This window comes from Doryrhamphus excisus, chromosome 13, assembly GCF_030265055.1.
Source record: "Doryrhamphus excisus isolate RoL2022-K1 chromosome 13, RoL_Dexc_1.0, whole genome shotgun sequence".
In the NCBI taxonomy this organism is placed as follows: domain Eukaryota; kingdom Metazoa; phylum Chordata; class Actinopteri; order Syngnathiformes; family Syngnathidae; genus Doryrhamphus; species Doryrhamphus excisus.
In genome coordinates this window covers 14768198-14792719 of record NC_080478.1, presented here as the reverse complement: position 1 = coordinate 14792719, position 24522 = coordinate 14768198, and the positions used below count along the sequence as shown (strand labels likewise).

Genomic DNA, 24522 nt, shown 5'->3' with positions numbered 1-24522 from the left:
ACTTTAAGAAAAAAAATCACGTGACTGATACAGTTGCTGCGTTTCGCCTGTCACTGAGTTGTCAAACTGTGTTTATAAGGAAGTGAGTCTGATTTCTGTCAATGGCATGCAACGTCTGTCAAGTGTGAAGACTATATATGGATCTGAAACATTTAAGTGTGCAAAAAAAACCATCAGGAATGGGGAAAACACTTTGTCACACTACTGTATGCACAAATACACACAAAAGTGCCCATCCATCCGTTTTATATGCCGCTTCTCCTCACAAGGGTCGCTGAGCCTATCCCAGCTGTCTTCATGTGAGTGGCACTGGTCGCCAGCCAATCACAGGGCACATATAGACAAACAATTCACACTAAACTTCATACCTATGGACAATTTGGAGTTGCCAAATCACCTAACATGAATGTTTTTTTAATGTGCTCTATATGATTACCATTGTTTTGAAAAACACTACTGATAAAACTTACATTGGCACAGTTGAAGTTGCTTGTATTGTGGTTGGTGAGAGGTTCTTTGGGATGATTTGTGTTTCGTATTTTCACTTGATACACACAAACACACATATATATATATATATATATATATATATATATATATATATATATATATATATATATATATATATATATATATATATATATATATATATATATATATATATATATATATACACACACACACACACACAAACGTTGCTTTAAAATATTTATTCAAAATGTGTTTGATGACAAATGTTTTACATACAATTCCAAAATGCATAACATTGAACAAAATGAAAATACATGTGAGCCAATCACACAAAGCAATGAACAGTTAGTAGCAGGATGGTTTACATTGTTTTCTTAAATACAGTCCATTATAACAATGCAAATAGCAACATGTGACGTGACAGGGAAGTGCAAAATATTATGCAAAAAATGACAAATACAATAATGTTTTAGTTTAAATATAATCTGAAAGGAATCAATGATACACTGCATGTCTGTGGTGTTATTGTCTTTGTAGCACCATGGAGTATTTTGGTTGGTTAATCAGCCTTTTCCTCCATTTTGATAAGTTATACCATTTATGGCTGTTTTCTTAACCTCCACCCTCAAAGATTGACTCTCAGCACGTGACTCAGTCTTCACTCCACTCGATATGCCCAGGGAACCAAGAACTGCTTTCCCTGTTTTCAGGCTCTTGGACATTGGGATGCGGGTCAGCCCTGTGCGAGGGGCTTGGGCATCGTGCCCACACTATTTGACAAAAGAGAGAAAAAGAGAGTACAGTTTCTCAGGCAGGAGAGTGAAAGCAGTTGGCATTTGAATAGAAATGCAAAGTAATTCATTTTTAAAAAGGCAAAACTTTTAGGAATTCAGAATTTCTAAATATTTGTAGTTGATTGGACAAAGATGGAATAAACATGCAAATATTTGTTCATTCTTTCATTTCCAACCTAGTTTGGCAGGCAAAAATACTGTATGCTGTTACTGTTGCAAGGCTGTTTTGTGTCAGCCAGGGGGTACAGAGCCCTGCAAATCTGTTTGTGAATGTAAACACTGTGAAACAAATATAAATGACAGCATGCCTGTAGCAGGGTGGCACAATGCCACATCATTAGCTCTGATGTGCAGAGGCCAGCCCATAGGGCTTTTTTTGTCACGCTACCACTCTGAGCCACAAAGAGGATATCATAAGGTCGACTGAAACATCAACATAGTTGAATTCTCATGTCCATCAGTCTACAATCAAGGGTCACCAACATGATGCCCGCGGGCACCACGTAGTCCTCTCACATCTACATTAGCCTGCTGTTTATTACGGTTTTCAGTTATAATGTGTCAACACTAGTAAGAAATACATTCTGAAAAACAAAATGTGATTTTGTTAATGTTCTGGTAAAACAATCAGTTTGTTTGGGTTATAATAAAATACTCTAAAAAATAAGTCGTTTTCGGCCATTTTCACTTTGTACAAAAAAAGGTAACAATAAATCTAGTTGGCCTGTTAAGGGCTGGTTTCTCCGACATTGATAATTTAACTTGGCACTAAAATATGGCCAGTTCTTAGGTGAGTAAACTACTGAACCAATAACTGTCGCTAATAGGGGAATTAAATCAGAAGACCTTTGCTCAGTGGTAATATAATTTTTCATTATTAACCTAAGCAAAACTAGAAAGAAATACATTCTGAAAAACAAAATGTGATTTTGCTAATGTTCTGGTAAAACAATCAGTTTGTCAGTTAGTTTGTTTGGGTTATAATAAAATACTCTCAAAAATAATTAGTTTTCGGCCATTTTCACTTTGTACTCGGCATACTGTAAAAAAGGTAACAATAAATCTAGTTGGCCTGTTAAGGGCTGGTTTCTCCGACATATTGATAATTTCACTTGGCACTAAAATATGGCCAGTTCTTAGGTGAGTAAACTACTGAACCAGTCACTATCGCTAATAGGGGGATTAAATCAGAATACCTTTGCTCAGTGGTAATATAATTTTTCATTATTAACCTAAGCAAAACTTACCATGCTTTGTGTGGGTCTTGTAGTGTTGGATGCAACAGGAGAAATTGTAATGCTGCTCATCACTTTGTTCTGTGTGGTCCGAGTTGTGGTAATTTGGCGAGGGGAGCGCAACACTGTCCCCGTTGATAGGGTTAGTTCTTTGCCGTCGGTTACAGCAGACACCGGCCGGACGACCATCTTTGGGGTCAGACTGTTGCCTAGATGAATATGGATCTTGTTATCCTCACTGGTGGTGATAATGCTTGTATTGTTGTGACCCTTCCTTATGGGCATTGGGACCATCTGTTTCTCAGGGGTAACCTTGAATACGGCCCGGCCCATGGTCATCTCTTGAGGTTCTGGAGAAGAAGAGGATTCAGGTACTGCTGTGGTATTAACTGTCATGATGGTGACAGGAGACATGGGCCTTCCCATAGTGGAGGAAGTTTGACTGCTGTCTGGTGACTTGGCTCTGGAAATAGTGGTGATGGTGACTGGAGATTTGGTTCTTTCTGGACCCTGTTGTATATTTGTGGACTTTCCTCGAAGAGTTGCAGAAGAATGTGTTGGAATGATAGTAATTCTGGATTTAGGGTGTGATGGATTGGGGTTTAGCGGAGCTGATGTTGAGAAAACATCCCCAGTTGTGGCGCTGCTAATCTCAAGGGTAGCAATATTGTTTTGGTGGTCTGGTGTTACTCGGATGTGTAAAGGCTGCCCTGGCTTGTGGGCCATGGTCAGGTCCGGATTTCCAGTAATGTGTGGAGTTTTTTCCAGGGTTTCATGAGAGTTGTTATCTTTCTTTCTCATCCAAGGAATCCAGGATTTTTTCACACCGAGATCACTTCCAGAGGACGGGGAACGCTCAATGCCTCTCGTCTTTTCTGTTGGCTTCTTCAGGCTCTTCTGTCTTAAATTGTTCATGATGTGATTCTCTTCTTGAACAGACTTCCTGATAAACCCTGCCGGGGTATCATCCTCTATTGGTCCATTGGACAAGACCTCCGTCTGTACTCCAGTGGATGTCACAGCAATGTCCACCATCCTCCTCCCATTCAAACCAGGCCTTAGTGCACGACTGTGACGCTTTGCTATCTCCAGTTCTTTAGTAAGATGGAGAACTTCAGTGCCCATGTTCTTGGCTTTTTCTTCTTCTTCAAAGAACCTCTGCTGTAGGACTGAGTAATCCACTTGCAGTTGAGAAAGCTGATCCTCCTTATGCATCAGTTCATGTATCTTCTCCTTAAGAGCTAGTACATCCGCCTGAAGCTCCCTGGTTTTGGTCTCCTCTCGCTTGTATCGTTGTCGCAGGTCTTCCTCTTGGCTATCCTCTTCTCCTTTCTCAACAGCTTTGTTCCGTGCTATCTGATTCCTCATCGCCTCCACTTGCTGGGAAAGTATGTTAGCTTTATCTTGTTCTGTTATGAACCTTTTCTCCAAAATGTCATACTGATCTTCGGTTTTCATCAGGTCTCCCTCCACGACTTCAAGCTGTTTGAGGCGATTTCTCAGATGTTCAATCTCAAAGGTTAGCTCTTTGATTTTATTATCGTCTTTTTTCCCAGCTTCAGACATCCTTCCTTGCTCACATTTCACTGCATTTTTCACAGACAACCTTTCTGTTTGCTCCAACCCATCTAACCTCTTTTTCATTTGACTGACTTTGGAAAGAAGATCCTTTGTTTTATCTGTTTCATACGCAAGCTTGGTGCTGAGGTCTCCCTTTTCATTAGTTAGAATCTCAACTTTAGTTTCCATTTCTGATTTGAACTTCAAGAGCTTTTTGCTTTCTTCTATCAATTTCTCAGTCACCTCCATAACCTTACTTTGCTCAGCTTTGACCATTGTACTCAAATCCTCCTTTGTCTTTTCACCCGATGTCATTCTTTCCACAAGAGTCTTTCGTTCCTCCATCAAAGCTACAGTCAGCGACTTCAGCTTACCTAAGTCATCCTTCAGGTTTAGCTCAGACTTTTCTAATTTCAGTTCAGAGGATTCCAGCTCTTTTAGTCTGATCTTGAGTGTAACAACTTCATCAGAGAGATCTTTGGTCAGGCTCTTCTCTTTTTCTAAAGCCGTGTGTAACTGAGCACACTCTTTTTTGCTTAGGTTGAAGGCACCCTCAAGTTTCTCTAATTCTATCATTCTTTTCTGGAGTTTCTCCACCTCCATCCTAAGTTCTTTACTTTTGTTGTCCTCCTCTTGTAACTTCTTCCTGAGCTCCTTGCATTGATTTTCTGTTCTGGTGATCTCCTCATCATTTCCTTCCATCTCCAGGAGACGCTTCCTTAAATTCTCTAGCTCTGCAATTAAGTTTGAGTTTGCACATTCCCCTTTGCCAATTTTGTCTCTCATCTCCTGCAGTTCCTCTTCGGATTTCTTCAAGGCCTTGTTGCTCTCCTCGAGCTCATCCACTGTATGCATAAGCTCTAGAATTTTCAAATTGAGTTGACGGTTGAGGAGCTCCTGACTGGCCAGCTTAGCATTCGTCTCTTCATTCTGCTGAGCAAGAGTGGCAGTTTTCTCTTTAAGCTCAGCTTCTAAGCTCAGAACCCTGTGGGCATCCTCTTGAGCGTGCTTCCTGGCTTCAATCACGATCTGTTTTTGCTGCTGAAGCTGCTGGCTCAGTTCCTGAACACGCTGACTTTGTTGGTCCATTTGCTCCAGGTATTGTTGACGCTCATTGACCAACATCAGGGCAAAGGACTTCAGCTTGACCAGCTCCTCTTGCACCTTGGCCAAACGTTTAGAGTGCTCTTTCTCCTTTTTAACTTGGAAGGCTTTCTCGTTGTCCAGCAGCCCCTTCAGTCTAAAAATGACAATAGCAAGAATCAATGATGTACATTAGTTAAACATGTAAACATAAACAAGTGTGTCATGAGTCATTCATTCATTTTCTATACCGCTTATCCTCACGAGAGTCGCGGGGGTGCTGGAGCCTATCCCAGCTGTCTTCAGGCGAGAGGCAGGGTACACCCTGGACTGGTCGCCAGCCAATCACAGGGCACATACTATAGACAACCATTCACACTCGCATTCATACCTATGGACAATTTGGAGTCGCCAATTAACCTAGCATGTTTTTGGAATGTGGAAGGAAGCCAGAGTACCCGGAGAAAACCCACGCACGCACAGGGAGAACGTGTCACGAGTCATTGTTGAAAAAGTGATTTAACATTTTTTTGGATTGGACAATACCACATTACATATTTTAGTTATCTCCCCTAATTAAATATTCAACAGAGAGAGTTTTTTTATGCTATTCATAAAATCAGTTATTTACAACAGCACATTGACATAACATTATTGCACAGAACAACCAGGTAATATTCCACACTTCCACAAATATTATAACAAGTTCTCCCAAACAAGGCACATAGTATAGAGACTCAAACTGCTGCTTAAAGTTTACTGTTATTTTTGTAAGTGGACTTCTGTATGTTTCTTTCTAATCTACTCATGCTCATTATAAGGTTCAACCAATGCAAAACAGATTAAATGCAAAGTTGTCTGTCTCCACTCCATTTCCCCGCATCAACAAACATACCAGTGCCAAACATGCAATGCAAAAGACACCCAAAACACTGACAAAACGTTTCACAGTTGTGATGCTATGTATTCAGAATTACACCGTACCAGAAAATACCTCGATATATAGGAACTTACCACTGTTATGATGCTCTACAAGCACCACAGACATAATTACTGTGATACAAAATCCCATCAGGATGCGTGACAGGTCGCCAGGACCTCTTTTCCCACAACTTTCTTCTTTCACATCCCAGGCATGCATGTTTAAGGAAAATGAAATGAATGAATAAATACAACACAGAACCATCGGATGTCCAGTGTGGGATGTCACCTCATCCATATACGGCATAGTGTGTGAGTGTGTGTGTGTGTGCTTGTATGAGTGAGAGAGAAAGAGAGGGAGAGACTGTGTACTGTTTTGAACACTGAAGGGGGTGGGATCTTTGCCAATAGAGGAGCACACTGCAAAACTCCCCCATTTTTTGCTTCCATGCAACACTGGCATGTTTGAGCAAAGCTTTCCCGGCAATTTACAAAACCCTTACTGAGAAAAACATTTACCACTCTAATCGTTGGTTTTTGTATGTTCATTTTGTGAATTTTCTGGAATTCTACTTGAGGGAAAACTGGACAAGCAGAGTTGCATGTGATGAGGAAAGCAGATATGAAATTGTTGGATTTGTCCTTTTTCGGGTGATGAAGACTGGAGAGTATAAACCATAACCACGATAATAGGTTTATACGAGGCTAATCTGATGCACATGACAGGATACTTCATCAACAAATTCCTCTTTGTGTCTGAACACTTGTATAACAACAAGAAGTTTCAAAAAAACACAATGTCACCAAATATGCTATGAAGTACAAACAACAATGTATGTTCAGTCATTCATTTTCTACCGCTTATCCTCACGAGGGTCGCGGGGAGTGCTGGAGCCTATCCCAGCTGTCTTTGGGCGAGAGGCGGGGTACACCCTGGACTGGTCGCCAGCCAATCACAGGGCACATATAGACAAACAACCATTCACACTCACATTCATACCTATGGACAATTTGGAGTTGCCAATTAACCTTGCATGTTTTTGGAATGTGGGAGGAAACTGGAGTACCCGGAGAAAACCCACGGATACACCAGCAAACTCCACAATGCTTACAAATCAAATCAAAATTGAATTGCCACACCAGTACTTTTCACATCAGTACTTCTCTCAGTTTGTCTTTTATTGTCGCCATTGAGCAGGTGATAAAAGCCTAGAAGCTCTACTACGTGTCTGCATATTTTGTTACATGGCAGGTCAGAATCAGTCCCGATTTTAACAAAATGTAAAAAAAAAAAAAAAACCAACCCTTAAATTTTTCAGTATTCTGCCCTGGACTACCTTTGGACTACCTATGAGCTGAAGAAATTCTTTTTCAGCTTGCCACATACTGCATGTCATAGAAAAACACGGAAATCACCATTGTATGTTTAAATTTTTCAATAATTATGTTGACATCTGTTACAGCTTAAGGTCATTTTTTTGTGTGACTCATTCAAGAATGGAATTTGTTCCTCTGTTCAGCATCAAGCATAATGTCACTTATATTTTTGACATACTAATTTATCTGTTATCTGAGAGGCGACCGGTGCTGATGGTTGCCAGTGTGAGAGAGCTGATTTGGTGCCCATGAACATTCCATGAATGTTTGGCACAATACCATTTACTTTTTTCCACTTAGCTCTCACCCAAAGGGCAGGAGGACATCATGCTCGTGGAAAATGAGATTTTTTCCATTTCAACTAAGGCAAGAGAATGAGAGCAGTACCAGACATGCACAATTTGCAGGAATGCATTTCAGTATAGGTGTTGGCTTATTGTATACAGTACTGTAGTTCTGTAAAATGATTATTGCATGTATTTATTTATGAGTAAAGCAGGGGATAGCTGTCTTGCCATTTTTTAAATTCTGTATAATCTTCCACAATGACTCCAAATTGTCCATAGGTATGAATGTGAGTGTGAATGGTTGTTTGTCTATATGTGCCCTGTGATTGGCTGGCGACCAGTCCAGGGTGTACCTCGCTGGGATAGGCTCCAGCACAGAATCTGGGAAAAAAAATGCAATTAATTCATACCATACGTGTCCAAACTTTTTACACGGAGCGGAGGGCCGCAGATGTAAAAGTCAAAGGATGTGGGGGCCATCTTGATATTTTTTTGTGTTCGCTCTTTCTGACACAGCACAAGATGAGTCAGACTGGCGCAGCAGTGTTATAGGCCGCTAAAGTGCTAAAGTAGGTGGTCAAGGGTTGTCATGACAATGTCACAATTGCCGTATCTGCAGGGATGCAGGGATGCTTGTTGAGTTGTCGTTTCTTTGGATTATATTTTTGCGGTTGGAAATAACTAAATTGAAATCCTCCCTCAAACTGGATTGACTTTGAAGGCTATTTTTAAACTACATTTTTGACATTCTAAACTGTCATTCATGTTAAGAAAAAAATGATGCATGATGTCACAAGGGATGTCTCGCATGAAGTTTTGTGCACCTTTTGAAGACATTATTTTTACCTTGACGTGCGCAACTGTGTGAGACCCAGTAAAATGATGGCAATGTCCATGCAGTGAGTACATTCATACCAGGGTGACAGGTGATGAGAATGTTTATTCTTCCTGAATGTCATATCTAAAAATTAAACTGAAAATCACATATTAATCTTAGTTACTTTCTCGCTGCTGTTCTTTTTATTTTGTCCCTGCCTTTTCCTCCTCTGCGTTTTTTCTGTCCTTTTTTTGTCCTGTTTTGACTGGGGGTCGTCCAAAGAACCAAACAATCTTGTCCTTCCCAAGCTGAGTTTTAAGTCCTTTTTTGTCAAGTCTTCCTAACACTGACTTGAGTCGACTTGAGTCAAAGTTGCTCTGACTGAAGCACAGACCTCTAGTCACAGTCACTTAGCCAAGCTTGACTATAAAGTCATGATTACTTTCTCTGAACTGGCTTCGACACTCATTCATGCAGACATGCATTTAGCTAGCTGCGGGGGGGCGAGCGAGGTTAAACGGTCAACACAATATTCACTTTTTACTCTGTTTATTTAGCACTTTACTTTTATTGGTCTCTTTCAAAAGAACAAGTCATTCAGTCAATCTGAGAGCACATACTGTAGAGAAAAGCAAGCATTCATGCCTAATATGCCTGTTTCGGGGTCCGCCGACTGGAAAAATAGCCACTATTCTGTTTGAGCTCCTGGCACTATTTCTAGTATGCTGGAGGACCAGTTCCCTGCTGCACACGGAGCATATCTGGGTATTGTGGCCGGGCTTGAAGCACCATTTCCAGGCTGCAGTAAGCCCCTTTCAGGCTAAACCTCACCACCTTCCACGGAACCTCGCTGGGCATACTCCAGGCGGAATATCTTGCTGCTCTGGCCGGCCTCCAGGCACCATTACTAGGCTGTTGGAGGCTCCTTTTCCCCCTTCACATTTCCCCACCTTTCAGAGAGCCTCTCTGAGCGTGCATAACAGCCTTCCCTCACTGCCCAAGCCCAAGCAGCACTTGTCAATGCATAAGCACGAACATATGAGGTTTTCAAAAATAGGAGATATTTTGTAAAAGTGTACCTTTGTAAAGAAAATTGATTAAATTTTTGAAGTTTTACATTTATATACTTGTCGAAAACAGCCCTGTGAGAAATTTGTAGTTTATTAGATTCAATCAATGTTCAGACATTTACCATAATCCAAAAATAACCGGTTAGTGACCATGTCAACTTTAAGGACCAGTTTAAGGACCTGTTGAAAGAATCTGAATCCTTAGGATCTGGGCTTGAAATGCGAAATCGGAACAGGTGTTGTTCAAATTTAGTCGATACCCAAGACCTAGTGGACCCTGATATGTTATGTATACAAGTTCTCTCAGCAAAGCAACTGTCATTTACTCTTAACTATTTAGCCTCCAATGTATTTACTGTATCCAAAACTAAAAAAAGGGTTTAAAAGAAGCCAAACCCCTACCACTTCCACACTGAATGGGAGGATAACGTCTTTTCACTCCATCATATTGGACATGCTATGTCTTACTCCATGCAGTGTGATAGTAAGCTAATGTCTCAATAATGGAATATTACTGACACCTAGTGGCCATATACTACATATAGCTTTCAATATTTTTTGACAAATAAAACGGCATAGTCAACCCATAAAACAGCAACCATTAATTAGTTCATTTAAAAAAAACTGAAATATAGCAGTCCGTGCACATGAGCAGTTCATTTGATCCCTGTGAGGCCTTCTGCATCCATGTGTTGTAATATCCCATCTTTGATGATGGAGCATGTGCAGCGTACCTCCATTTGTCTAGCTCCATCAGACCTCCCGTCGTCTTCCTTTATGACCAAAAAGCAAAGGTCACAGGCTCACAGCCGACATCATTTCAGAGGTGATGTCATTGACGCTCCACAGGAAGGGCCTTGATTAGGCCTGACCCCTCTGCACATCGAAGTATCCACTGTGCTCACCTGAATCCCCCGCAGCTATGTACCTCTTTTGACTTTGACAGTGAGATGAAATACTCATCCACGCTCGGTTGGCTTGCTGAAGTCAACAACACATTCTCCAACATCGCTGCATTAACTGTCTCCATGGCTTATTTCCAGTCTTCCACTTTTATGTTTTATCAAGTTGTCGTTTGGATTTGTGCTTTTACTTTCTCCCTCTTCACTTTCTATCTCCTCTCATTTTCTATCTACTGCTGTCACCACCTTACATGTCCAACTTGGAACCTTTTTGGTTCATAACAGTTGACATATACAGTATATAAACTAATATTATAAGCATGAATTTCTACAAACATGAGTCAAAAAAGCCCTTAATAGCGGTCTATTCTTGACAATCAGTGTGCCATTTTGAGTCCCAGAAACCCAACTTAATCAATATCAACGCTTATACTCCATACATATACAGTAAACCTCGGATATATCGGACTCGGCTATATCGGAAATTCGCTCACAACGGACAGATAAAAAAGAACCAATTTTTCTGTAATGCATTTCCAATAAAAATTCATTGCATATATCGGATTTTTTATAACGGATTTCGCCTATTTCGGACAAAATCTCCAGTCCCGTTCCAATGTATTTCCATTAAATTTCCCTCGCATATATCGGATGGCCGCATCGTGGCGCTCCGATTCGCCGAATCGTGACAGGCCGCTATACGACGTCATTTGCAGCGTTTGCAGCGTTGCCTGCGCGTCCAGGTACATTGGAAACATAGTCAAGGAAGTGCCTTTTTATAACGGATAAAATCCGATTTACGCATATACCGGATATAAATCCGATATATGCGTAAAACGGACATTTTCCGGTATACGCATATAACGGATTTCGCTTATATCGGACAAAACGAGTGGGAACAATTGAATCCGATATATCCGAGGTTTACTGTATACAAAATGTATATTTTTATTTAATATGTGTCATTAATCCACCTATTGAATATCTCTGTGTTTTAAATCTACAAAACTAAACTGTGCATGATTGATTGTTTGTACATCCAAGCACAAACGTTAAGGTCAAAAGTCAAAATTACATGTCAAACAAGCCTATAAATACAATCAACAATTTTTATTTAGTTATATACCTAGTGGACATTAGTGCTATGTGTCACGGCAGTGATGAACCATCCCCATGGTTCGAGGGGCCGCACGCACACGTGTGTTTTGATCTCCTGCTCACCTTTCTCTCTCCTGCTCGAGCAGGTTGGTGAAGTCGTCACTCTTGTTCATGTAATCGATGTGTTTGCGTTTCTCGCTGTCCAGCTCGTGCACAGTGCGACGGTGGCTCTTTTCAGCAAGGAGCAATTGACCCAGCATTCGTCTGTAGGTCTCCCTGTGCTTCTCCTGCAGGCGCTCCAGCTGCAAAGGGCACAAATAAGAAAAATCATTTTCATGCTATGTGAGAAAGTTTTTAGAAAGTATTTTGCGACTGACCTCAATCATTGGCTTTTGGTATACAATGTGGTTGTGTTGTGGGGTACCAGTGATGAGGTCATCTCGCTGCAGGGCCTGGAGGGCAGAACTGCCTTTTGCAGAGCTGCATGCTGATGAAAGGATATCTTGAGGGGTTTGTTTGGACTTTAGCATGCTGATAACATCTTCTCTTGCCTGTAGTCACACAGATATATACAGAGATTAGAATATCATAACGTGGCTTCAAGTGTACATGCACGTTTGAAGAATATGTAGCTGCAGGATGGAACTCTTATTTCTGTTTTATTTTGTGAAGTTCTTTCATTTTCAGATCTATTGTTTAGAGTTCGCTGTCAACCTGTAGTATATAGAACCTGGGGAGACAGAGTCTTCTCCATCGCTGCCCCCACCCTCTGGAACTTTTTGTCCCATTCACTCTGTGCTTGCCCTGACCTTCCCACCTTCAAAAAACAATGCAATGCACCCCGCCCTGCTTTTAACCTTTTTTAACCACTTTTAAAGCTTTTTTAGCTGAATTAATGTTTGGATATTGTATTTTAATGCATCGTTTACTCTGTTTTTACTCAACTCTATTTTTATTTCTTTTTTCTCTAAAGCGTCTTTGAATACTCTGAAAAGTGCTATACAAATAAAATGTAATATTATTATTATTATATTATAATAATATTGTAATTATAATTATATATTTACTATTATGGAAATACATTCTATTGTAAGTTTGGATCCTACCAGATGAAATACATTTCTAATTTGGGTCTTTAGCTGGAAAAGGTTTGGAATCCTAGCTGTTAGGTCATATGTGTGGACATAAGTGTTTTTTTGTTGAAATGTCGTCTGCAACCACAAGGCAGCGCTGTTGTGCAACAAGCCAGTCCAACTCAATTGTTGACTACAGTGTGACCGTGGATCTGGAGTTTTGGCATGAACTGTGTGCTTCTGTGCAGATAAGATAAAGCTAAGATTTAAGAACGGAAATATCATTGACTCATTGGAATATCACTACAGGGCCTCACCTGAACTTCTCCTTCCATGATTCCCAGCAGTTTGAGCATATCTTCTCTGGACAAGTTCATCAAGGCACCTCCTTTTCCTTCAAGCTTTGTAGAGTCCAACAACGGCTGTTTTTTGTCAAATATCACCTCCACTTTATCTTCACCATCCTGCTGCTGAACTTTGGCTTTCATACCCTTCACAGCTAGACACACATCCTGCTCTTGGCCCATGTCGGGGTCACCCTGTGGGACCCCAAGCACCTCACTTGTCGGGGGTGACACCACACTGCTTTTGGATCTCATCTTCACCCTGTGAACGAGAACAGGGGAGAGCATATTATCAGGCTTGAGAAGAATGAGTATTTTAGCATACATCATCTTGTGTTTTTTTTAAGCAATGTATATATTTTTTATTCTTCTCATAATTTATATCACATTCAACAACTTGTAGCTAAATATCCGTTTGTGTGTTGTGTTGTGAGCAGACTACTTCCTGGTTCATGGAGTGTGAGTTGTGAGCAGACTACTTCCTGGTTCATGGAGTATGAGCAAATATTCATTAGGAAGAGATGGATAGGATTGGGGATGAGCAAAATAACTGATGATTGCCAATTAATAGATCGTTAAGAATTATGCCGATTGTGTCGAATGGATTATGGAGTGATGATGTCTTGAAGAAAAGAAAAAATATGATGCACTTCTTAGTTGCAACCAGTAGAGGCGCTGTTGATTCAATAGCCACGTATTGTGGTCTGAAGAAGAACAACCTGCGTTCAGTTCAGGGTGCTGTGTTGGTGTTTTTGATATGTTATTGTTAATTGTTTATGTTCTGTATTTCGAAATGAAATTCAAATATTCAAATAACAAATCATTTTTGTTTTGTAATTCCCATTTATATATATATTTTAAAAATCCATGACCAAAACCTACACTCTCAAACTCTCATAAACATTCAATATTTGTCGAGTTCTGATGGACTGTTGCTGCACAGGATGAAATTCAATCAAAATCAAAACATTTTCCCATCCAGATGCTGAACATTTTTCTAATCTTGTCTAATTTTTCTGCATTAATTATACTGGATGATACAGTTCATGTTTGGCTTAGCTTGCTGCATGCTCCCATTGTAACCATAATTACTTTAACACAGGCCTGCAAGTACATTGTATGTTTCACATTACAGTGCGTTCATTGTTCAAATACACACTGTGGTGGAATGAGTGTGTTTGTCTCTATTCTTACACTACTTTTGTGTTTCTAGGCTTTTTACCAATGACCTCGGGAGCAATGTTTCTGGTCTATTTAAAAAATCATTTGCATGAACATCATCAGCCACAACAGGCAGCCTGAACAAGTGTTCCAAAATGTTAAACAAATGCAAATGCATGCAGCAGCAATTACACAACATGCCAACTGGGGATACAGGGCAGTCAATAGAAGACTTAAAGTCTTTGAACCCTGATGAGATCAAACTTTATACTAAATGCATTATAGAGAGCTTGTCTGTTAAAGATTCTGGCTCAAGGAGGCAGGGGCATCTTGACTCGACCAAATCTAATGGTGCTTGAAACTGACCTCTCTGAAGCCAACATATTTCCATGAAAAAAAGCCTTTCACACGAGAGGGACGCATACAAGATAGAGAGGACTGCATCTCTCAGTTCAAAGAGGAAAGATAACGAATCGCAAGCAAAATAACACATGAAGTACATGCTTATCTTACCTCTCGGAGTTCACTGGGTACAGAGAGTGTTATTGTTAGTAGAAGATTAATTGCACTACCTGCTATCATGTGCATAACTGTAACTATCATTGGGCCGTGTACCAGCAGTGCCCAGTAGAGCATATGAGTGCCTCCAGGCCTTATCCAGGCAACACGTTTGAATGAGGCATGAGAAGTGTCCAGAAGGCATTAACGCTGGCACGACCGGGGCACGAGTGATGAAACATGTGCAACACTGTGAATGACACTCGAGGGCTTTTTTAGTGGCGACAAAAATAAATGACACTATGCTAGGTGGTTTATTTTTATATACTGAGCTGATGCCATGTAAATCCACAAATACAACTATCACTGTACAGTATCTGTCGCTTCTATTTTACGGGGTCACTTTAGTTTAACTGAGCATAGCTGCAGGGTGTTATATAGCGGCTCTAATGATGAGAATTTTTCATGAGTACAATGCCTTTTGCTTTTGATCTACCTTGCCTGATCACTGAAGCTGTGACCGTATTGAATTCTCCTGAGAAACAAATGGTGCCCTCCAAAGTCCCGTGCCCTCTTATACAGTCTGGTATGCAACATTCCCAGTTGTCTTCATGGAGAAGGGTCAGACAATCAGGCTTTACTCAAAGGTCTTGGTGACCACCAGACTGCCCACACCACACTATACATATACAATGCTACTGACTGTCTGGCATCCACCGTGGTGCAGTTGAATGTCTTTTGTATGATGGAGCCAGAAAGGCCACAGACAAGACCAGAGCCTAAATTTAAAATGGGAACCCAAATGTAACTCATGGCAAGTCCAGCTGTCACATATACAAAGTATTTATAGGATGGCCGCTTCATTCCAACGAGAAGAAAAGGGAGCTATAAAGTCTTGCAGTGGTCAGTGGTTGGCAAGTGGGTGGATACCACTGATGGTTACTACATGACTTTTATCTTTGTTCTAAATTTGCTGTAAATGTTTTACCTCAAAGTGTCGGATACACAAAATAGCTTCCATTTCCGGGGCGTCCAGAATGCTAGCATACTGTATATAAGATATTGTAAACAATGAATTGAACATTTGTGGAGTACACATTTCAAAGCCCTAATATATGCAATATGCAATATATGCAATATATGCATATATTGCAATATATGGAAAAACGTATCAGGACATAGCTCCGAATTCACACAAGACACATATCGCGTACGTCACATCCGCGTAGTGTTTTACGCACGTAGCTTGTCATGTTTTTACAACTAAAAATAGATTTCAAGTCTATTTTTGATGCATAAATTCCACAGAAAACCACTGGAAAACAGCTTCTGGTGTCAAAATAAACTTCTGCTTTTGAAAAATATAAAAGCTTATAAGACCCCGCGTTATGTAACCAGCGTAAAAACGATGGATGATGGAGAAATTTAACATTTTATATTCTTACAAGGACAGCATAAGAAAATAAAAGGCATGGTGCTCAATATAAAAAACTTTAAATATTGACGGTAAGTTAATTAAACATAATCATGTGTCCTTTTCTTTTGTGAGCACAAGTATCCAATGCTACGTATCACTTGTGTTGTTGTGTTTAACAATGAGCAAAGGAGCAACAGACCTGGTAGATATGCAACGCTGCACTGAAAATTGGGTACATTTTTCAGAAAAGAACCAGAAAACTCTGACTTCAATCCCATCAAACACCTTTGGAATGAAGTTGGGACAGTGATTATGCACCTTTGACCACTGACCACACTAATCTTCTTCTGGATGAGGACCCCAGAAGGGTGGCAGCTGTTATACCGGCAAAGGGGGACCAACTCCATATGTATTCTCACTTTCTGTAGGTATAATGCAGGCAGGCCCGCCCCTCCAGTGGCGCTGTGAATTGCCGGAGGGGACTTGAGAGGCATGGGGTGCTTTGAGTGTTAGTGCAGACCTGCCAAGAAGGTTGATCTGCATATGTTGCTGCATATCCTGAAGCAACCCTTGCATTTACCAGAAGCAGTTTTGCTAGCAACCACCTTCAGAAGCTATACAATGGACAGTTGGATATCAATTCAAAATACAAACCTATGAAGGAATATAATCGCCATACTATAAATACTCAAATAATTACAAAATAATGAATTAGTAATGCTACAGGAACAATATAATACAGTAAACCTCGGATATATCGGACTCGGATATATCGGAAATTCGCTCACAACGGACAGATAAAAAAGAACCAATTTTTCTGTAATGCATTTCCAATAAAAATTCATTGCATATATCGGATTACGGATTTCGCCTATTTCGGACAAAATCTCCAGTCCCGTTCCAATGCATTTCCATTAAATTTCCCTCGCATATATCGGATGGCCGCATCGTGGCGCTCCGATTCGCCGAATCGTGACAGGCCGCTATACGACGTCATTTGCAGCGTTTGCAGCGTTGCCTGCGCGTCCAGGTACATTGGAAACATAGTCAAGGAAGTGCCTTTTTATAACGGATAAAATCTGATTCATGCATATACCGGATATAAATCCGATATATGCGTAAAACGGACATTTTCCGGTATACGCATATAACGGATTTCGCTTATATCGGACAAAACCAGTGGGAACAATTGAATCCGATATATCCGAGGTTTACTATAATATAATACTGTTACAATACAACTTGGTATGAGAAAAAGATCATAAAAAGATAACCCGAAAAATGTTAATTTATCCCTTTCATTATAACATTTTTGGATTAATTGGATCTAATACATTATATCTTGATTCCATCAGCATCCGTTTTGTCAGCCCTGGAGAGAATTCATGACCCTAACCAAGGTTTTGCTGTACTTTATTCTTGTAAAATTAGATGTTTTTCTTAACATCAGTTATCAGTTATTTTAATGTACTTTTATGATAAACTGACATTTTAGTGCCTCTTCATTATTATTTTTTATTTTCAATGTAGTCCTAATAATGACTAAATGTAGTTATCCTTCAGTTCCTCCATTCAGGGGTTTCCTCAGAGAGTCGCTTGTATGATTTGTTTGGCTTAGTTTTTTTTACGCTGGATGCCCTTCCTGTTACAACCCTCCCATTTCTCCGGGCTTCGGACCAGAACTGGAGATCTCCAGTGGCTGGGTGTTGGGGCCCTGGCCGGGATTCAAACCTAATAATGACTAAAAAAGGAAAGAAAAATGTGAGTGTTTGGCAACTTGCTCTATCAGTAGACACCTATGAAATGTGCATGCTGGTGGGCCTTTTTCATCCTGACATAAGAGACAAACCCTGCCAAGTTATTCAAATTTATATTTGAATTTATATCTGTTGCCTGAAAGCCGACATTTTGAATCATTTCATCTGTGAACGAAAGAAACTCCCCATATAGGGGTACAGAGCTGCAGGATGTGCCAGCATTTTGATGGACAGTGCATTCCAGTCTAGACGAACAGTGACCTCAGGGGTCGGACTTTACATAACTGCTCTTGGAAAATTAAAGTTTGGCATGTAGAGAGGGATGACAAGCTGTTCAAATAGCAACTGTAACGCATACATCTATAAATCACCTTACAATACCTGCTGTCAGCAGCATTTTGGTGAGAAGACCAACGTGTATAATAATGATAAATTGTTGCACGTCAAAGTGACTCCAGTGGAGCTTGTGTGTCAGACTGCAATGATGCATTCTTTGTTCAGTCTCAACAATCCTAATGTTTCTTGAGTGTCACCAAGCATATGGTGGAGTGGAGCTGCTGGATCACATGACTCACCTTCAGGTGTCAAGGATGAATCAGGATCTCAGGAAACATGAATCCAGCCATTACTTTTCAGAGAGGGTCTGAACCAACATCAATTTATCAAAACTTCATCTTGGACCATTAGAGCTATGTACAGTATTATCCATAGGGCGGGGCACATAGGGGATCATATTATCGTGGTTCTAGGAATAGAAACAACAAGAGAGCAGATGGATGTAGCAGACTTGGGTATTCTACCCTGCCATTTGTCTGAGGTGTCATTTCTAAGCTTTCCAGATTTGCTATTATTCCTCTTGACAATCACAGCTGATTACTGTGATGCACTGTGCTATTTTGTGATAGAGGACTCGGACCTACACTTAAACACGGCATAACTGAAATATACAATCCACCAAGAACCCTTACAAGTCAACTACCAATAATTGCAATGTTTCAGTCGACTTGGCTGAGACAAGTGATTCTTAACTGGTGGGTTTCTTTCAGTGGGTCACGGCTCTCAGCCTGGGGAAAAAAATAAAATTAGTTTGAACTTGTAGGACATCCCCATCAACTGTGACTTTGAGATGACCCTTTATTGATCTTGTCACTTATACAGAAGTACAAGTGAAATTGTGCAATCATCCGTCCATGCATGTAACGTACTATACAGTGAGAGAAGAGGTGGATAGGACAGGATGATTGGGTGATGAAGGAGGAGCGAAAAAAAAAAATGCAATTCCAAACTAAATTCTGAATGAAGGAAAATTATGTGGGACTGTTAAAAAAAACTTGTCATATATTTGCACAAGTAAACACATTTTTTACACAACATGAACACAAGAGTAGTGCCACAAAGGGGAAACCCTGAAAAAAATCACTTTAAGTAAAGTGTTTTGCTTCTCAAAACAATATGCGTTCAAAAGAGTAAAACATTTCAGTCACAAAGGCATACTTCACAATCCATCAGCGTTATTCTGTCTCCATTCGCATCACTGTGCACTGCCGCCTGTGTATGTGTTCCATATTGTTTTCATGCGCGGATGACAACTGCTGCGACACGAGAGAGTAAAACTGAGAGCTAGGCTATAGAGCAGGGGTCTCAAACACGCGGCCCGCGGGCCAAATGTGGCCCGCAGGACACTAGTTTGAGGCCCCCGCCTTGATATGAAAGTTTAATGTTTGATATGCAGGGTTTGATATTAAGTTTGATATGGATGCTGTATGGTATCATGTACCCAGAAAAAATGATTACGTTTGATTAATGTTCATGTTAAAGGTTAAATAACTGTTAATAGTTATCCTCCGTATCCGTGTGGAAGTGGTACATTTTTGGCTATTTAAGTGTAAAGGAAATAACTTGAAGGCTACCGTTTAGGTCGCTAGTTCTCTAGTTTGTGAGTTAGCATGTGTCTCAAGACCCTGCAGTTGCGCAATATGTTGTAAATAAAAAAAGTATAAATGTGACTATAGTCGTGTTTCGTCATTTCTACAGGGCTCTAATAATGCTTTGTTCATTTTAATCTGAAAAAAATAATTTGTCTACCCAACAACTATATGTGGTTTCATAAGTTTTTATTATTTGCCGTTTTATTATTATTATTATATTTATTTATTACTGATTGATTGATTTTCTTTATTCTTGATTTGTTTATTTATTTTTCATCTTATTTTGTGCAGAAAAATAAAAATTAAGATATTTGAGAACAGTGGAATGTTTTATCAGAGCTTTTCTTGTAGAAAATCGGAACCAAAGCACTGAAAAAGTTTGTATATTTTTCTGTTTTTATTAAATGCGTTTTTTTTTTTTTTTTTTGGAAAACCTGATGCGGCCCAGCCTTGCCCAGACCCAAGCTCCAGTGGCCCCCAGGTAAATTGAGTTTGAGACCCCTGCTATAGAGTGACATTGTCACAAATAAAAATATCTACAAAAATTATACAGACTTATCTGAGATGTAACAACACAATATGTCTGAATCGCCCTACATATGCTATTGTTTTCCTGTCACAGACATTGCTATTAGACAACTTTGTCTTATTGCCTTACTTGCTATAAAGCGGGAATCAAGGTGGCTGGGATGAAAAAACAGCATCATGAGTTAGGGGACAAGGATTACGTTCTTACACACCCAAGACAGAAGAATAAACATGTTTTGAAGAGTTTTGCTGTTCCAGCACCCCGGGTTATATTGTTAATTACATGGCAATTACTATTAGCATCTTGTTTACAAGTTAACAGTATTAGACGCGGAACAGGCTATCAAGAATCAGCTAGTAATGTTGTGTGCAGTAATTCACCAAATGCCATATTACCAGTGAAGCCTCTACATAGCGGAACTACTTTCCTCAACACAACAAACAGAACTCAGCTCATGGCACAAAGTCGGTGGAAAGTCACTAATGATGCACTACACTGCTTATGGGAATGTCATACAACTTCACGTCAAAAAATCCAAACTATTTCTTTAACATTGTTACATTAGCAGCAATTATCAGCTAATCCACTGTTGATAGCCTGTGTGCTTTGCCGCCTCACCATTCAGGATTAAATGATCTGGAGAATATCTTAGGTTGCTATGGAGTTTAAGCATTTATTTTTAGACCAAGTGAGTTATGAGTGCCAGTGATCTGTGAAACATCCAAATGTGTCTAAACTGCATTTTTGGAATTCAAGTCCAGGGGCTCTTATATGTCCAAGAGCCGTGCATGTGTCAGTGACAGCTGTTGCTGAGGCCCACCGGACTCAGAGCGTATAGATGGTGGCTACTGGCCGTGACGGGCTCCACCTCATTTTTCATAGTGTGCTTCAGTGCGTGCACAACAGAAATTATCCTGTGCTCTCATGCAACGGAGATAGGAATAGAGCCAATATGGTACAGGCAACTTTAAAGGTGTCAGGAACTGATAAACGCAAAGCCCATTCTTTATACCCTTATTTAAAGTGTTCTTTCTTTCTTTATTGATTTATTTTTACATCATATGACCTTATGTATTGAGTTTTACCACAAGTTGCGCACAAGTTGTTGAGGTGAGAAATGTATAATATTTATATACAGTCTTTCTTTGCCAGTTCATGGTTCAAATTTTGCGGCTTCACAAAGTTTTGTTTTCTACGCTCTAACTAATGGTTTGGTAATGGTCACTAATGGTAATGGTAATGGTTTCATTTCATTTCATTTCATTTGAACATGCATCAGATTACAATTGAGTGCATCCCATAATCAGTTCCCAGTTCCACGTGTCCAAAAAGGAGTAGCAAGAAGCAAAGCTTATTAAATCCTACCCCTTCATCTGGTACTTTTACAATCAGTAACTGCTACATTTGTTCACTTCCTGCCGTTCTAATGTAATTATTTTTTTTTAATTGTAAAATTGTAAAATTGTAAAATTGTAAAATTGTAAAATTGTAAAATTGTAAAATTGTAAAATTGTAAAATGTTTTTACATTTTTTACATTTTTTTACATTTTTACATTTTTTACATTTTTTACATTTTTTACATTTTTTACATTTTTTACATTTTTTACATTTTTACATTTTTACATTTATTTTATTATATTTTATAAAACATTTTTATATATTTTATTATATTTTATAAAATAAAATAAAATAAAATAAAATAAAATAAAATAAAATAAAATAAAATAAAATAAAATAAAATAAAATAAAATAAAATAAAATAAAATAAAATAAAATAAAATAAAATAAAATAAAATAAAATAAAATAAAATATGTATTGTTTGGGGGGGTGACGTGTAATTGTTAGCATGCCATTGCACTGTTAAAGGGTATTAATACTTTACCTTAACATTAAACATCATACTTTACTAATTATGTTGTTATGATACCAATTATGATGCTCTTCTGCATCTCTAACAAACCAGGTGACACAGTAACTTATTCAGTGCATCTTGACTTGATATTGCATTGGCACAAGCTTAGATTTTTAAGTGGCCATTTAGGTATTTTTTGCACATTCAACACTTAGGGCAGATTGCACTCTGAGCACAGGACAATGCTAATGAGCAATAGGTTACCACCGGTTCTTGTGGCGAGATCATCACATCAGCTAAGGAGGGTGTGGGAAGCCCCAAGAGCAGTTGGGTGAGGGTGAGAAAAGGGTGAGGTTGCACAGAGCGTCTGAACACATGACTGTAAGAATCTTTAAGGGCGGCTAACGCTACACTGGTATCCAATGCTGGGTGTGAAATACTTTTCAGGTTTTCGTTTTGGGATACTGTGGTGTTGTACGTGTTGACAACTTGACAGCGGGTAGCGGCAACAGCCATGTGTCTTTTCCTACAGGTTGATGACTTCATGTGGATGAAATGGAATTCATTTTAACACCATTGGAACACATATGCTGGATGAAATGTGTCATCCTGCTTCAGGATGCAGATGTTTTGAATTTTTGTTAATGTAATGACGTGATGTGTGACTCAACATGTCCTTGATTCCCATTACACAACAGTAAAGCTTAACATCTATTGATCACTTGATCAATAGACAACTTTCAGCTTAACTAGACGCATGCCTGTCAAAATTTGCATTTGAAAATAAGTCCAATTGTGGCCTGTCAGAATCCCCATCCCGTATCAGCATCGTCACCTGCACTGGTGTGGTGCAAGTTGCAAAGTTGCACCATGCCACCAACCATGTTTTACTTGCATAGCTTTTTACCTGCTGCAGGATATGTGTTGCTGAGGCGAAGCAGACTTTGCAAGTTGGGAAAAATTGGAAAAAAAGGAATGGGAGGACACCAGGAAAGAAGGGCAAGGTGTATGAAACAAGATTGCTGGGAGTAGCCTGTACACCATCTTTAGAGGTACCACAACATTCAGCATGCCAAAGGGTAAGACATGCAATAACCGAGGAAGACAGTCTGACAGTCAGTCATTGATCTATAAATAGATACAGTTATAGACAATTGGAGACGAGGGGAAGGAGGGGCAATGCCCCACCACATCCGGTTGTCTCACAAAACTGTGGCATTCAAAAAGCTGCCACGCATGACATCATGTGAGGCACCAGGAAATCTCAGGAGATTTCAGTGCAGCAGGAACGAAGGACGGATATTCATTCATTCATTTTTTTACCACTGGAGCCTATCCCAGCTGTTTTCGGGGCGAGAGGCGGGGTACACCCTGGACTGGTGGCCAGCCAATCACAGGACACATATAGACAAACAACCATTCACACTCACATTCATACCTATGGACAATTTGGAGTCGCCAATTAACCTAGCATGTTTTTGGAATGTGGGAGGAAACCGGAGTACCCGGAGAAAACCCACGCATGCACGTGGAGAACATGCAAACTCCACACTGAGTTGGCCTAGGGTCTCCCGAAATTGTGTTTCCTGCTAACCACCGTGCAGCCTAGTACGTATATAATTAAGATAGTATATAATTGAATATTAACAATGGTTAATTTATTGTTACACTTGTATCACAATTAAAAATGATTCTATGAAAGGCTGCCTGTCCACTATATGACATCATAGATGAATTCAGTGTGCCATCATCTTTGATTGTTTTGTGTTTTTCTGCCCACAAGCCAACACTCTAAATGGTCACATTCATATGTCAAAAAAATGAGATGCAATTCATTCATGCCTCTGCATTCTCGATAACAACGACAGAGCTTTAGTGTCCTGAAAGTATTCAAAAGTCTTTTTGTGGATGAGTTTTACATGAATTGTAAAATGAATGGATAGGATTTAATTGAGGTGTGGATGACACACAAGAGGATTTGTTTCATCCGTACAATGAAGAAGAGTAATGGCCAAGATATGAGTTGGTAGTTTAAACTGATAGAATCAGTTGATAGGAGTAAAACAACACAAGTAAAGAGCGGACACTGAATAAATTTACCTGTTGTGTTGTCCCCAGGTTTGGTGGCGGTCGTGGCCTTGTGACTTATAAATTAAAGGCAGTGAAGGTCTACAAATATCCGCCTAAAATGTCTTGTGATGGTCCTCGCTCCTAAGCAATGATAAGAGCCATCCTCATGCTCCTTCAGCTCTCTATACAAGGAATAATGGAATACTGGAACTTCCCACTCTCTCATTCACCCCCCCCCCCTCACTTGTTCACTCCCACTGCCTAACCAGTTCTGCC

At 39.7% G+C, this 24522-nt stretch overlaps 1 protein-coding gene across 4 annotated transcripts; it reads right to left on the bottom strand.

Moving 5' to 3' along the window:
• Nucleotides 1-758: 758 nt before the first annotated feature.
• Nucleotides 759-24425, bottom strand: LOC131140097 (filamin-A-interacting protein 1-like). 4 transcript variants are annotated; one of them, XM_058090218.1, is made up of 6 exons: nt 24277-24425; nt 13006-13294; nt 11993-12166; nt 11739-11917; nt 2513-5300; nt 759-1241 (listed from the first exon to the last, which is right to left on the bottom strand). In XM_058090218.1, exons 2-6 carry the CDS (start codon nt 13285-13287, stop codon nt 1035-1037), a joined length of 3630 nt encoding a protein of 1209 aa, XP_057946201.1. In that variant the 5' UTR covers nt 13288-13294; nt 24277-24425; the 3' UTR covers nt 759-1034. The 4 variants fall into 4 exon arrangements, with proteins under 4 accessions (XP_057946201.1, XP_057946202.1, XP_057946200.1 ...); XM_058090219.1 differs by lacking the exon at nt 24277-24425 and adding an exon at nt 14707-14803; XM_058090217.1 differs by lacking the exon at nt 24277-24425 and adding an exon at nt 13358-13637.
• Between the last annotated feature and the right edge of the window lie 97 nt (nt 24426-24522).